The sequence below is a fragment of the Spea bombifrons genome, chromosome 1, assembly GCF_027358695.1.
Source record: "Spea bombifrons isolate aSpeBom1 chromosome 1, aSpeBom1.2.pri, whole genome shotgun sequence".
NCBI lineage: Eukaryota > Metazoa > Chordata > Amphibia > Anura > Pelobatidae > Spea > Spea bombifrons.
The window spans coordinates 123,311,418-123,327,360 of record NC_071087.1 but is presented as its reverse complement, the minus strand read 5'-3'; the positions used below and the strand labels follow the sequence as shown (position 1 = coordinate 123,327,360).

Below are 15,943 nucleotides of genomic sequence, written 5' to 3'. Positions count from 1 at the left end.
AGTTGTAAATATTTTTCAGACCCACAAGAGAGAGTGATGATGACGAAGAGGATGAACGCAGAGGAAGAGGGTGCTCTCTCCAATACCAACATGCAATGGTCCGTGTTCTTACCCAGTTTGTGGCTGAAGACCCAGGTCCTTTAGGACATCTCGTGTTCTTGTTGGGTGCCGACTGGCAGTTTGATGTAACCGATTTGGTAACTGACTTCATGAAATTGGAAGAGCCTAATATTGCAAAGCTGCAAGATGGGAGGCTGCTGATTGGACGGGAAGTTGGAATGACAACAATACAAGTATGTGATTTGTTAGGGTTTACTGCCACATAAGATTCTTATAGATTATGGTTATTTATGGTTACATTTCTTAGGCCAAAAAATAATTTTCAAATTAAAGAGCAGACCATAGTTTGCTCAATGGATAGCTTTGTATTTCCAGTAAACCCTTCAACGTACTTACAGTTAAATTATATGTTTTATCCCGTTTGGTACTATACCCAGGTATATATACTGGACAGCGCATGCCACGGGGTAGCCTCCTGTTGGAATCGCATCTTATTCCAATTCCAATCATATGTATTCCGATGCAAAGACTAATAGCGACAACACTTTGTGTTTTAGTTTTATTTTATTGTATTAAACCAGAAAAAAAAAAAATAAGTATAGCACTTATCTGAACTAGTTGTTAAAGGTATGCATGACAAGATTATAAGTAAGTCACATTTTAAAGCACTCCGTGCCAAATAACATCAAAAATCTTAAATGCTGTTGGCAACAGCAGCACCCAAACAGTTAACAGTCTCTCCTAATTCTTTATTACTGCATAATAAGGCAGTGGCATTGCAATACAAATTTTGTTTATTTCAACCCGATAGTTCGGCAGGATGCCGAGTATAAATTATGGATATGGCTGCTTATTATTAAATCGGTCTCTTTGTCTGTTGAAGGTGATGTCCCCTCTTTCGGATTCCATCCTGGCAGAAAAGACAGTGACAGTACTGGATGACAAAGTGACAATAACAGACCTGGGAGTGCAGATTGTCTCAGGACTGTCACTCCATCTTCAATCTAGCACAACAAATAACAAGGTTATTGTTGCAACTTCCATGGCTCAGGAACTGCTTCACAATCCCAAACAGGTGAAGGACCATGCAAGAAGTTCTGGGGGTTTTGTTAATTGGGGGAAATTTTGATAGTGGTTGTGATTCATTATAAATTCTTGACTTAAGACTGGAGGTAGAGCGCTGCACAGTATTTCAGGGAAAATGTTTAGCATTAAAAACATATGCCAGATCATAACCTATTTTTTAATGTGTTGACTTATTTAAAATGATCAGAAATCAGTAGACAGGCACATAGAGAGAAGCATTATTTCAGCCAATTAGTGATATTAATGATTTTTAATAGTACCTAGCGACAAGGTTCTTGATAATATATCAAGTTCATACAACTGAATAAATGAATACTTAAAAACATAGGCATTACATAGGTTAATTTTCAAAATACCTGATGATATTTAACAGCAACCAATCTATGTCTATGTTGTTCAGCTGTGGAGGCACAAATTGAACCACATAATTTAAAATAAAGGTACTTTTATGGGTAAACCTCCTTTTTTTACATGACAAATGATACATGTGTACAAAGCAGAATTTATTTTTGTCCACCAACATGCTGTATTAATTGATCAGTTCTGCAGGGTGTGTATGATGTTAATCAATACAACACCCCATAAGGCTAGCATTAATCAGTTCCGACTCCTTTAATCAATAGCTAGCCATAATAATGCAGATTATAAATCAGTTTGAGTTCATAAACGACAAGGCTCCTTCCTTGAAATGGAGTACAGCCCAGAGTATAGATTACTCCCAGATACTAATCACTGGTATTACCATATGTCCATATTAAAAGAAGACATTTAAGAAAAAATGTACTTCCGTCAGTGTGCTACTGTTTATAACAAAGCTACAATTGAAGTACTGATATTACAGTGTTGGTCTAGACTGTGATTCATTAACAGCTTGTGAGGAGACTTAATAATTGTGATTTAGTAATTCAATTTGATTGGGACCTAACTGGATATCTACTTGAACACAGATGTGATTTAATTTGCAAAGCTTGGTTGTCTAGTGAAGAAATGTTGATGGTGACAGTGCTCTATACAGGGCCACAGAGGACACTGAGTCCCAATGTTTCTCTTCTAAGGCTACATTCCCTTTTGGTGGCATGTAGCCCAATCTTTGGAAAGACCATGGGAGGGACAGACCCTCTTGGTCCCTTCCCACAAGGCAAGGGATTACAAAAGTCTTCAAGCAGCTATGAGAGCCAAGATGTCAACCCATGTACCAAACAGCTGAGTCTTCTGGGGGCCTGACTTTACTGTGGCATTTCCAGTGGGTGTACAATAGTTCTGTGCAGATAAACTTAATCAACTGGCTTAAAAAAAATAGGTGAAACATGCACAAAAAAAGCATGTATCAAATGGTACATTCTGTGCAGGGTGTAACCCAAATTATCCACGTGCAGTGATTGCCCAGTTGGACCTAACTGGGCTTAATTCTGATACCTCAGCTTCCAAAGCACTCTCTGCCTTCGAACCAGAGGATCAAGCTTACCTTCTGTCACAGGTACTCACTTGATCTTAGCCTAAATGGTAAATCGGGGTGGTCCTGCATTGCCAGACTGTCTGTAAAAGGAACAAAACCTGGTATGACTGTGTTGTCAGCAGTGTTTCTAAGGACTACTTATGAAGCATGCACAGTTTAAGGCTGTTTTTGTTTCGAGGTATGATGCAAGTATTTAAAAAATACCATATGCGTATGTAATGACAAGCCTTAAACATATACAATATACAGTACACATATATTGCCTCATTAAGAAAAGATACACATCCTCTATATGCAAGGCCAGAATAGGGTTTGGACTTTACTAGACTGACCACATCTGGCATTTTTCCCTAGGCATACCATGTATAGATTTCACTTGCCTTGGCAGAACATGGGATGTATAAACTCTCAGAATGGGAAATCTGTAGTTAGTCATACATCCCGCAGTTCAGCTTTCCTGGTAAACATTGGGGATGTGGGCATTCTAGATTTCATCTGTGAAACAAAATGAATACAAAAGAAACTAAATACATAATTACTTTATTAAATTAAGAAAAAAAAATATGAAAGTAAATATAAAATAACCGTATTGATGGTATCTCTCCCATTTGTCAGATGACTCCATAAGGTTAAACTTAGATGAAAGCAGGAAAATAATTCCCATTCTTCAGCCACTTCTTTAGCCCATCTAACTCCAATTTAACCTCTCATGACCCAAATCATAATTGGGATCTAAAAAAAACCCCACCCCAATATAACTGAAATGGGGCTTTTCCATAATTTTTGTTGGCATAAACTTTTTCTTTCTCAGAGAGGTGAGTGGTGGCATGATTACATCAATCCTTGGCACTTGTAAAAACACAAGTGTAAACAACTTGTGTTTACAGATGACATAAAACTAGGCAGTCACAATCACAATGAATGTTAATTTTCTAGTAGGGAATTTGGTCAGATTGCAGCACTGGGCAGCCAAGGGGCAGATTTAATATTGACAAATACAAAGTTATGCAGTTGGGGAAAAAAATAGATTCACATTAGGAAAACCACTAAAAGAGAAGGACTTGGGAATAATTGCAGACAATGAATTTAGCAGGTTTTAGGGGCTGTCTGCTCCGGTAATGATCAGTAATACACAACCTACACAAACATACAGGAACAATACAACCTGGTCGCTTAGGACCTATTTATTAATGGGAACAAGAAATCATCCATTCAGACTTTGAATCTAAAGCAGCAAAAGGGTCCTTGAAAGTGACAGCAAGAAAGATGTGGAACATAATGCAAAAATAATTTTAGATCCACTTACTGAATTTCCATTCAGGTATGTGTTATTACCGTATTTTCTATGTAAAGCACCATCGCATTATACAGTGGCAGATCCAGGATATGAATATATGGCGACAATTAAATTAGATTGATAGTGTCGTTTTGGGTTATTCTAGTAAAATATACAAGCAGTCCATTTTTGTCTATTAATTTTAATTTTTTGTTTTATTTTATTCTGCTGTATGGTAATAACAGAAATCCCATGACGATTTAATCCCAAGCGATTAAATATTGTAAATGACTAAAACCAAAGAAAAAAAAAAGTTGGAATGATTTAGTGCTGTGTCCTTCAGAGAGCCATATCTGCAAATCCTATGAGCAATATCAATAAATTTGTTTCAATTACTGACACGTTTCCCCAATTACTATCAACAGATAAAGATGGATTGGAGGCTCCCTATCCAAGTATAGAAAACCTCTGCTATGGCAATCCGTAAACAGAGGCTGACAGAAACATGTTTGTTAATTACCAGAGAGATATATCTCGGTTTACCTCATCGGAAATGGTGTCTGTTGTGTCTTCATTTCAGGCAATTAGCTTGATTAGATACCAGCTTACTGTTTGTCACATCAATGCAAAATCCCTTGGTTAGCTTCACATTTTATTGATCTGAGACAATGAGGTTCCAGGGGCAAAGTCGATATCCTATCACACTGCTAACCTCACATTTAATTTACCATACAGGTACTTTGATATGCATCATTTTCTTTTAAAGGAAAAACCCTTTTATTGCTAAAACACCGCAGATCCAGAGCTGTGGCGCACCACTCCTTGGTGTCCGTACTGACTACTTGAAGCTGCCATTCACTGAAGTTTCTCACTATGGCCTCACTAGTCCTTAGAGTCGGCTGCTAGTGTAAATAGTGCGTGTGCGCACTGCTAAGCAGGAGATGTGTTCAGCGCCAACAATCCATTGAGCTAAGGGTAAAGAAAGAGAGCAAATGGATCAGTGGTATTTTGATGTGCATTAATGTACATAGCATGACAGGAGTACCTCATTAACCCTTAGCGTGCCAGCTACATAAGTAGTACATAGCATCAATTTGTGGCATCCTCCCCACAAATGCTCCGTGTGGTCGGAGAAGAGATTTTTCTGTAGTGCTGGGGAGTCAACCAGCAGCCATCTACCCTCTCCAGGAGGAAGTCAATGCCTATTATTGTGAGATCTGCTGGCTGGCATGCTGGTAAAACATTTCAATCTCTGGCTATTCACCTATACAGAGAGAGTAAAACAAAAATGGAATGGAGTTGTGGTCAATGTATATGGTATATGTGCTGGCATATGTATTTTCTAACTAGAGTTTTATTTATCTTTAGCATAAAATGTAATACTTTCCTATATGTGCCTACCTTGTACTATATTGTGTACTATGACCGTCATGGGTTGCATGTGGAATTGATGTGTATGTACAACTGCATCTATTCATTAAGGGTTAAGACAATCATTCAGTTTAAGTTCCTTTCAATATTTGGTTTGGTATTTATGTGGGAATAATTGGAAAATAAATATGTTGATATATATTTACCAATATATCACATAAAATAATGTTGGTATCTATGAAAAAAAATATTTATAGGTTTCCTTTAGGAATATAATTCCAAGGACTACTAAATCTCCAAACCATTGTTTTATTCAGGAACCCTTAATTTCCATTTAACACTAAAGTGGGAACAAATAAGCTTTTGCACTGAAAATGTTTATGTATTTTTATAATATAATATATATAATATATAATATAAAAAAATTCAGATGATAGACTAAAATGGCAGGTCTGCTAAAGATGATTTTCTTAACAAACTTTTGGAACAGAATCTTTAGAGAAAAAAATGCAGCATGTACTGTATGTAATACATATGTGATTAATTGCCTTCACCATATTATCAATGTTGTTATTACAAATTGTTAAGAGCAATACATTTCTAAGGATAGTACCAAGTGTTTGATCACAGTATGTGGAGAAATCACTACTCCAGGAAACAATCTGCAATGAAAAGACCCCTGCGGTGTAGAATAGTTTTTACATTGAAATAAAGCTACAATGTTCTTTTTTTTTCTAGTGTTTCCTTTAGAAATGAAATGAAAAAAAAAACAATTTTGCATGAGTCATCCCATTAAGAAATGAAAAAAAAAATGCAATAAATTGACTTGTGTTAATAGTATACACAAGTGGCATGGCTATGAAGTTGTTTTAATCAGACTGTATAGAATTATTTTGACACTATTCCAAGCAAATACATATGAATATGAAAATTAAATGCTAAGACTAAATCAGACGTGGTTGTCCCTTCTAAAGGAACTTCATTGCCTAGCCTCAACTAGCTTTGCAGAGTTTTCTGGTGTGAAACATTCTATAAAGCGGTTTCCAGTGCACCTTTTTCAAATGATGGCATATAAGTTTATGCTGTAGCATGACGTGATTGTTATGGACAGGTTCCAGCAGAGCTTAATCCTGAACCCTGTTTCTAAGGGAGACTGTATAGGTACACAAATATTAGACTTTGTGGGATTGCAGTAAAAGTGGTATTTCCAAGTGTAAGTCTTCATCAAAAAGCCTACACTAATTTCCAGCAAAAGAAAGTTTTGCTTCACCAATGGCTTTCATATTTATCATAAGCATAACCACAATAACTTGTATTACGAGGAATCATATATTTTCTTGTACATAGACATAGAATGTGAGGGGCTTGCATACCATTTTATGATGAACCTGCTGCTTTGTATTTAATTAATATATTTTTCTTCTCTAGGAAGCTGTGGTTAGTACGTGGATACAGTTTAGTGATGGCCTGGTAACACCTCTAGACATCTATGATCCTAAGGACTTTTCCATCTCTGCCACATCATTGGATGAATCCATTGTGTCAACTTATCAGAGCAGTTTACAGAAAGGGCCTGTTGTCATAGCAGAAGGGGAAGGACAAGGACCATTGGTCAAAATTGATATGATGATCTCGGAGGCGTGCCAAAAAACAAAGAGAAAAAGCATTCTTGCTGTGGGCCATGGTTACATTAAAATAAAATTTGGACAGAATGATGCAAATTCTGGGGCTGTGAGTGAGAATGGTGAAGATGAAATTGAAAATCACGCAAGTGACCGTAGGCAGAAGGTGTCAGACCATGAACGTTATGGTAATGATGGAAGGTATGATGGCTCCTTCTTGGAACGGGACAAGAGCGCCATACGAAAAAGCAGTACTACAGTTAGGTCAGTATTAATCAGTAGAGTGGATGGAAGTAAGTATTCTGATGACAGTCCACTGCAAAACATTCCAATAGACTTTACCAATTTTCCTGCTCAAGTTGACTTGCCAAAAAACAATGGAGAAATAGAAGATAATGACCTTGTTCATGCTTCTAGAGGACTAAGTGATCTTGAGATTGGAATGTATGCATTGCTTGGTGTATTCTGCCTTGCCATACTAGTCTTCCTAATAAACTGTGCAACCTTTGCCCTTAAATATCGACACAAGCAGATACCATTAGAAGGACAAGCTAATATGACACACTCACATGACTGGGTGTGGCTTGGTAATGAAACAGAGTTATTGGAGAGTACACCGGACTTCTCTCCACAGCAAGATGAACATACCACTATCATAGATAGAGGAATAAGCTTGGAAGAGAGCCAGCACCTTTTCAATGGCAGTACTCAGAAGAATGTGCAGAGCCAGATACATCGATCAGCAGAGGAAAAGGAAAAAGCTTCAAAAGATAAAAAATCTGAACCTCTACATTCCCCAACATCCAAGAGGAAGCGGGTTAAATTCACCACCTTTACCACTATCCCAGCTGATGATGGTTGTCCAACAGTGAACTCCTTATTGACATCTAATGACGATGACATTAAATGGGTGTGTCAGGATATGGACTTAGGGCAGTCCAAGGACCTCCAAAATTATATACAGAAGTACAAAGAATAAATAACTTTTATGTGGTTGGGGATGATTTAATGACAACTTTTTGATGCCTTCTGGGTTTTTTTAAGTCATACGTACAATGACAAGAACCTCTGGGTTCCTCAAAGAAAATACTTCCCATAATTTAAAGGTGCCATATTATGTGTGATGTGTGAGGTCATGCAATGATTTTAAGGGGGGGGGATCACATGGATACAAAGAACTCACACAAATATTCAAGAAAGAGACAATAAAAAATGTCTGTTGTGATAAAGGAGGTTTCTTAAGAAAAAAGGAAAATATGAAAAACAAGTAAGAAATATCAGTGAAAAAATAAGTTATTTTATATTTCTAAGAAAATGTAATTGAAGGGCAGGAACATATTTTTCACATATTTGGTCTAATGAAGATACTCTTCTGCATACCATGTAGATGATTTTAGAAGTCAGGCTAGGGGGAAGGAACACGTTGCGATGCTGGTATGGGAAGGACATATTTTATCTGGTGGTTTAAATCTTATACGATAACTAAACTACAAAAATAGTTTCTCCCCCAAAGTATTAACAAGTATTTATTTTACTTGTGTTTTCTTGTGTAATGTTTTGCACATCAGCATACTTCTCCAAAATACAGTATGGTATTATGTTTTATGGCAAACAAAGATACTGAGTTATGGAGAAATCATTTACGATTGCATACTCATACAGGCATTCATGGAGAAATATCAAGACCACTGAACTGTATGTGTTGTACTGCCAATGCTGAAATAATTTTAAAATAAAATACATCTAATTTAATCAATCCACTAGAATGAGACTTTTTAAAATAACTATCAGGGAAATTTCATGCTGCACCCCCATATACTATTATGGACCCCAAATAGTATAGGTTTATAAAACCAACATACTAAGCAGTTTGTGTTAAAGGAGGAAAAGCACTGCTACAGAACAATTATAGTTAAATGGGTCGCTATATCCACTTGCTTTTTATTTTTCAGAAATGCTCTATTTCTCGTTTGTCATCTATGCTCAAAGTAGGGATAGTTATGGGAACTGCAAAGAAACAGCAGAACTTTGTATAGTTAATTCTGGTTTTCTTTAACCCCTTAAACCTGTTGCTGGAATCTGGAGCTGTGGTCACCATATAAACCAAGGTAAAGAAAAGAGATCTAGTAAAGTGAATGTCAAAATAGCAGAACTCAACTTTTGAAGGGGCTACCGTGGGATTTTACGGGGATCTGCATCCTTAAAAGAATCAATCCAGCAGTGATACAAAAAAGACTTGGTGATTTTTTGGAATTCATTGTGCACCTATGTGTTGCAGCTGTAGGGAGCTCTTACTCTGGTTTTATTATATTTTATACAGGTTAATGGGAGACTCAAGACTTACTGGAACATTGGAATCACAGGAATGTGTAATCGTGTTTTTAAAATGTGCATTGAAGTGCAAAATACAATTCACTCCGGTTATCTTTGCAGCATTTTACTTGAAAGCTAATGTATCAATGGTTGAGAGATGGCTGGAGATATGGGCAGTGTCTGTATATGTGTTCCAACATTTTACCGATGCATACATAGAAGACCCAAACAATTGTAAATGTATTTGTGATAATACAATTTATCTTGCAAATCACATTTTACCTGTGTTATTCCAAGACCAATAATTACATGGTTACAATCACTTTTATGTAACATTGCTATGTAGACTTCAATCAATTCTCTGCAGCTCTGTTTTTACATAGCACATTCACCGGCTTAATTCAACCTGATGAATTCAGCGTCCAGCAATACAAAAATTAGCCGTGCATCTATTGTGTTTAATTACCTGCTATTCTGCATACAAGCAGTCTCTTGTTTTCTGCCAATGGCCACGAGTCAGTGCTTGGGAATATTTTGTTGCAAATTCTGTTTTAAAATACATTTCTTCCTACAGTCATATGGTAGATCAGGGAATTGGAATCCTGTGCCAGCTAACATAAATAAGAATGACATGACACAATTAAAATGCATTGTAGACTGAAAGAATGTAATATTTATTTATATATTATATAAATTGTGATTAAATACTTTGTGTCATCCAATGCTTCTCTCCCTTTTGTGTAATTTAATTGTAGCGTTGTAACAATTAAACCAGCTCGATAACCAAATGTAAACATGCACAGTAGAAAATATTTAAAATTGATTGAAATTTTTAGCTTGATACATTGGGCCATATTTATAATGAGCCGTTCCAGAGCCAATCGTCATCATGTTAAAAAGGTTGATTATCCAGTTCTTTTTAAGAACAGACTTGGAAGAATAACAGTTCAATTACAGCGACAATGCTGACTTTAGTTAATACACATTACATCACATATACCTCCCACCGTGTTGTTGTAGAAATAATAGAACAAGCAAGAAAAACTCAATAAATTCCTCTGTTCTCGTTCAAGATTGAGCAGATTAAGGTGACCCGTTTTTAAAGATAGAAAAAGTAACTGCCGTAGAAGTAAAGTTCTACGCATGAAACTAAACAATGAAAAGAGCATGTTTGTGATGATTCATATGCACTTAGCAAAAGAACCCAGAATTGATCTTAGTGTGTGGTCAACTAAATTTATACAGAAACAATCCTGGAGTTAAATGATATACTCAAAATATTAAATTAATCAACAATGATCAAAAGGTTCAGAGACAAAAAGCCCACAAGTCAATATAATCCTCATGAAAAAGCTGTAATTTGGCGAAACGCGTTGCCGTTACACCTGACCACGCAATTACATATGATGTAACGTATTCACTGTTTGAGGGCAAAGGTATGCACAGTTAGACAGGGATCTTTTAGCATAAGAAAGTCTTTTTATTATTATTATTATTTATTGTTTTATATAGCGCCATCAAATTCCATATCACTGTACAATGGGTAGACAGGACATAAACAGGAAGTATGTAACATAACAAATTGACTTACAGAGACAACAGGTGAGGAGGGCCCTGCTCAAACGAGTTTCTAGAGATAGTTAGGGTGTATAACACAATAGGTAAAAGTGCCGTTGTTAGGGATGAGGCAGCCACACTAGTGTCAGTATTGCAGGAGAGGGACTAGGAAAGGTGAGCTAAAGGAATATGGGAGGGCATTAATGTGCTATGTTGTAAGCATCCTTAAAGAAGTGGGTCTTGGGGGATTTTTTGAAGGAATAAAGGCAGGGGGAAAGACGGATCGACCCGGGGGAGGGCATTCCAGAGGATAGGGGCAGCCCTTGAGAAATCTTGTAAGGAGAGGATAGAAGGAGATCATTGGATGAGCAGAGAGACCGATTAGGAGTGTATTTAGAGATGAGTGAGGAGATGTAGGGAGGGGAACCGCTGTGAAGGGCTTTGAAAGTAAGAGTGAGGATTTTGAAATGAATCCTGAAGCGCACAGGCAGCCAGTGACATAAAACAGAGGGGAGAGGTGTTATATAAGCGATGGGAGAGGAAGATAAGTCTGGCAGCAGCATTCATGGTGGATTGTAGAGGGGTGAGACAGAATTTTACAAAGTTGAAGGCACAGTGGGGGACACAAAAGAGATATTTTATGTTTCTGGCAATAAGGCTAATCACTAGTATCTAGAGGTTTTCAGCAGCCAGTCTTAGAACTGGTTTGATTATAAGCATAAAGGATAGCAGAGCCAGGTGCATGCCACAAATTTTACTGATCCCAGGAATTATAATAGAGACATAGTTTATAACAGAAGGTAAATTCCAATATAAACAAATTGTGTTATGCCTCTGTATTGAACTTTGTATGCATTTAACATGCTATCCAACTGCAGCTCGCCTTTGATCACCTTGTAATTTAAAGGGACATAAAGTGTACCCAATGTCACATTGCACTTTGACTTCCCACACTCAACGGTTTACAAATCAGGAAGACCATATTTATCTGAGCAATTTTGCAAATACACAAGAGCAATATGAAATCACTGGAATGATCTTTAAAGGAAGTTAACTATTTCCATATATTTTCCATGATAATAAACCTGATTTTGTATTAATATTCTGAAAACCTAAGCTCCCCTTTGAATTTGTAATTATGGGTTAATTAAAACTCTGTTATTAGTAAACATGTTTATGTTATTCATGATAACTATTCCAATGCAACTTTCCTGCTGCAGATTTTGCTTTGTATAATCTGTCTCAAAATAAATGATAAATTGATAAACTGATAAATCTTAAGTAATCAGAGGAACAATAGACATGCATAAAGACATATAGGGAAATGGCATCCATTATGTCTTATTTGTCTTCACTAACATTGCTTGGGAGTTCACAATCCACTGACCTTGTCATGAAGCTGTGCCATTCTCCTCTCCTGCTATTTACTGGTTCTTACCAGCCAATCTATTTGCACAGTTATACAATAATAAATAAGCACCAATTGTTTTACAGCCATCACATTGTAACAATTGTGTATGGCATTAAGGCATAATGATACTTTTTAGAGCTGAAAAGCCTTCATGAAATGCTATTTATTTAAGAGCTGCTTTAGAAATATATGTATGGAACCATGGAACTATGCTGTACATTCTACCGAAGAAAAACAGTATGAACCAGTAGACTTGTGCACGTGGTCAAAAAAAAATTCAGACAAATTTTTCGTTTTGTTTTGTTCGGGCAAAAGATTTCATTTTCTGCCCTTTTGTTTCAGACAAATTTGGGGGCCAAAAAACACATCACTCTCTCTGTCCTCCCAGTCCTGTCTATACCCCGCCTTGTATCTGCCCCCCACCTGTGCTTTACTGTCTCCCGCCTTTTCTTATATCCACTGATTTCTTGGCAGATGCAGACAGCACCCTGACAGGGAGCAGAGAGGAGGGGAAAGTCAGTATGTGGAAAAGAAGGAGAAGGTTAGGGGCATGTAGTGCATACACGCAGTGCCTGCAATAAAAACTGCTCTAAATTAAAATATAATCCTTGCTTGTCTGTAGAGGTAAATTAATGCATAGCTTTCCTTACAGACACTAAAATGGTTAATAGTCATTTGCATATTAATTATGCTTCTCCTGAGATTTTTTCTTTTATTTAACGTAATAAAGTTTTACTAAATGTGAGGAAGACTTTGTTTAATGAGCAGGTGGTGGATATGTGGAACAGCCTCCCAGAAGACGAACCTCTTGAGGTCCACAGGACCCTGGAGATGTATACGTAATAATGTATGGAAGATTTACTTTACTGTGCACCTCTCTAGTATAAGTTGGTGTTTGGGTTCAGATTTTTAAATATATAATTAAACGTGTAATTTTAGAGTGATCTGAGAAATTATTTTTTTTTTCAATATAGATATCTCTGGCAACTATTTTTTTTGTTGTAGGTAACTTTTTGCACCCTACCCTTGACTGTTTTGTTTGAAGTTTGCATTTGCTATACTTAATAAGCAGCACCTGCTTGATTGGGCTCTGGATGCTTAACATGTTCCCACCTTGATCCTTTTCATTTTTCAAGGAACATTCCCAAAAATGCTAGCTTGTTTAAGCCTGTATGGCCCCAGATAAAGCAACATTTTGTAACTACGGTCAACCCACCCAGAAAATACGTGATATAGCAGGCAAACCAATATTAACAAAATTTAGGTGGTTTCCACATTTCTTTTTTGTTGGTTTCATTGGGGATCGCCCTCATTTTCGGAGATTCAGTCAATTTTGATTAAAAAAAAAGTTTCTACAAATCCGAATGTACACGCCTGTACTAAAGAAATGTTTACTACCTTCTTTTGCAAATAGTGTGGATTACCAATGTAAAAGGCATAATGGCTACTGTGATGGTCTGAGCAAGTAGCCGGAGTCCCCAGAGCCCCCCCCCCTTCTTGCAGTCAGCTATTTTTTTTCAAATTCACAGAAATCAAAGTTGCTTAAAAGGGTAATGGAAAGCTGTAGTGAGTCAATAGGCCAAATGGGACGGAAAGGCTACAAGTGAGGTCAAGGAGAAAGCAGGTCTAAATACAGAAATGTGTAACAAAGCACAGTCAAGAGCCCACGAGAGACTTGTAGACCAATAACGTATGAACTTCAAAACCAGGATTAAATAGGTTGTGTGTGTTTTAGAATAAACATGTGTTGGTAAGTAAAAGCACTTTCTACACTTAGAACTAATGTTTCACAAACTTTGAATAATGTTGTAAGGTTGCACACAACAAGCAATATACACATGTATTTTTATTTGTTAAGCACTAACATATATATTTATCACTTTACAGGTTAATAAAAAGGGAGGTACAAGTGCAGTCATATACCGTATTGGCTCGAATATAGGCCTCACTTTTTTCCCCCACTTTAAGTCTTTAAAGTGGGGGTGCGGCCTATATTCGGGGTCTAGCGCCCGACAGGCGCCGGGCAGGCAGTGGGGTTAGGATACAGATCCCCCGCAGCGGTGCAGGGGACCTGCATCCTACTCCCCGATACGCTCAGACAGCCTCCCCTGCCAGCACTTCCCACGGGGGGGGTGCCGGCACGGGAGGTTGTCTAAGCGCATCGTGCGGACCGTCCGCACGATGCGTTTTACATCTACGCAATACAACTTCCGGTGCCGGCACTGGATGTGCCGGCACCGGAAGTTGTATACGCGTATTGCGTAGATGTCCCCCGCCGGCCCCGCAAGACACCCAGGAGTCTGCTCCGGTAAATCGGGGGGGGGGGCAGAGGAGGACAGTGGTAGCATATCTCGGGGAGGGAGGGCAGTGGTAGCATATCTCGGGGAGGGAGGACAGTGGTAGCATATCTCGGGGAGGGAGGACAGTGGCAGCATATGTCGGGGAGGGAGGACAGTGGCAGCATATCTCGGGGAGGGAGGACAGTGGCAGCATATCTCGGGGTCGGGGGGAGGAGGAGGACAGTGGCAGCATATCTCGGGGAGGGAGGACAGTGGCAGCATATCTCGGGGGGGGGGGACAGAGTGGCAGCATGTTTTTTGGTGCTTTTTTAAAGAAAAATACTCTTTCTTTAAAAAAGCACCAAACTTTTAGGGTGCGGCCTATATACGGGGGTGGCCTATATCCGAGCTAATACGGTAATAAAGTGTTCAGAAATATTGATTGGTCTAAGATAAGTATGAATACATTAGATCTCTGACCATAGGGAGAGGGTGGGCCTACACATACAGTCAAGGAAAGTCAAGTGTAGGGCCAATAAATACAATACTGATGGAATCTTTAAAGATATGAATATCTGGAGGAAAGTCACTAACATTAGACTGACTGTTGTGAAATGTCGGTGCACCTCTGCTATTCAGACGGATGGGTCAAATTTAGTTAATAGCGCTCCATGCTAAACTAACTAAATTAATACAATTCGTCACGTTGTCTCACTGTTATCTAAATTGTTCTAATCACAAATTTGGGGAGTGCCCCCCTCTGTAACTTACATAGGCACTAGCACACTCACTCTCAAGCTAACATACCCTCACATCTCATCTAACACCTTTACCTTTTTCCTATAACATGTTGAAGAGCGATGTTTTTTGAGTTGTATTTTTCTCTAAAATCACTCCTGCTCCTAGTTCATAGAACGTGCTTTTATTTGGCTACTGCGGTTACCCCTTGCACTACCAACTTCTGAGTTCAGATAAATGAGTTCAGCAAAGCTATTGAATATATCTAAACCGACCTTGGTGGTTAGCAAAAAAAAAAGAAATTGTAGACAAATATATATATGGTTTAGGGCAAGATAGAGAATCTTGGGATACAGCTTCAATATTTTTAGCAAGGAAGCAGTGCATCCACAGATATCTGTATGAAATCCTGAAAAAGTGAAAACAGTAAAATACCAGTTGTAATGCTTGGCTTTGAAATATTTCACTGACACCCAGGACTTGATTCAATCACCTGATTAAAAACGCAGATTGCACATTAAAATCAGACTCGTAAGACTAATTTGTACAAATCCAAAAAACCACAATATCTAGCCATTCATAAGAAGTTTGTAAGGCAAACCCAGTGTGCGCTGATTTCCCAGCGTGCGTCTAATAAGACCAAAGCAAAGCTCTGCACCTCCAATGAAGTAGAAGTAATTGTCAAATGGTCATTAACAATGCACACCAAAACCTCATTCCAGCCAATTGCAGAATAGTAAATGTTGATGTATATACGCCCATAAAGCATACATT

At 37.9% G+C, this 15,943-nt stretch overlaps 1 protein-coding gene and 1 long non-coding RNA gene across 2 annotated transcripts in view; both read left to right on the top strand.

Moving 5' to 3' along the window:
• TMEM132C (transmembrane protein 132C) overlaps window positions 1–8,623 on the top strand; it is a 181,021-nt gene extending 172,398 nt beyond the window's left edge. Inside the window, exons 7-9 of the mRNA XM_053471773.1 lie at window positions 20–293; window positions 944–1,135; window positions 6,678–8,623. Of these exons, the coding sequence (XP_053327748.1) occupies window positions 20–293; window positions 944–1,135; window positions 6,678–7,850 (1,639 nt within the window). The 3' untranslated portion in view covers window positions 7,851–8,623. The remainder of the gene's footprint in view (window positions 1–19; window positions 294–943; window positions 1,136–6,677) is intronic.
• Window positions 8,624–8,702: 79 nt separating this feature from the next.
• LOC128502105 (uncharacterized) lies at window positions 8,703–9,906 on the top strand. The gene is made up of 2 exons (XR_008355089.1): window positions 8,703–8,979; window positions 9,192–9,906. It is a non-coding gene; the product is annotated as an uncharacterized LOC128502105 (long non-coding RNA).
• The last annotated feature ends 6,037 nt before the right edge of the window (window positions 9,907–15,943 follow it).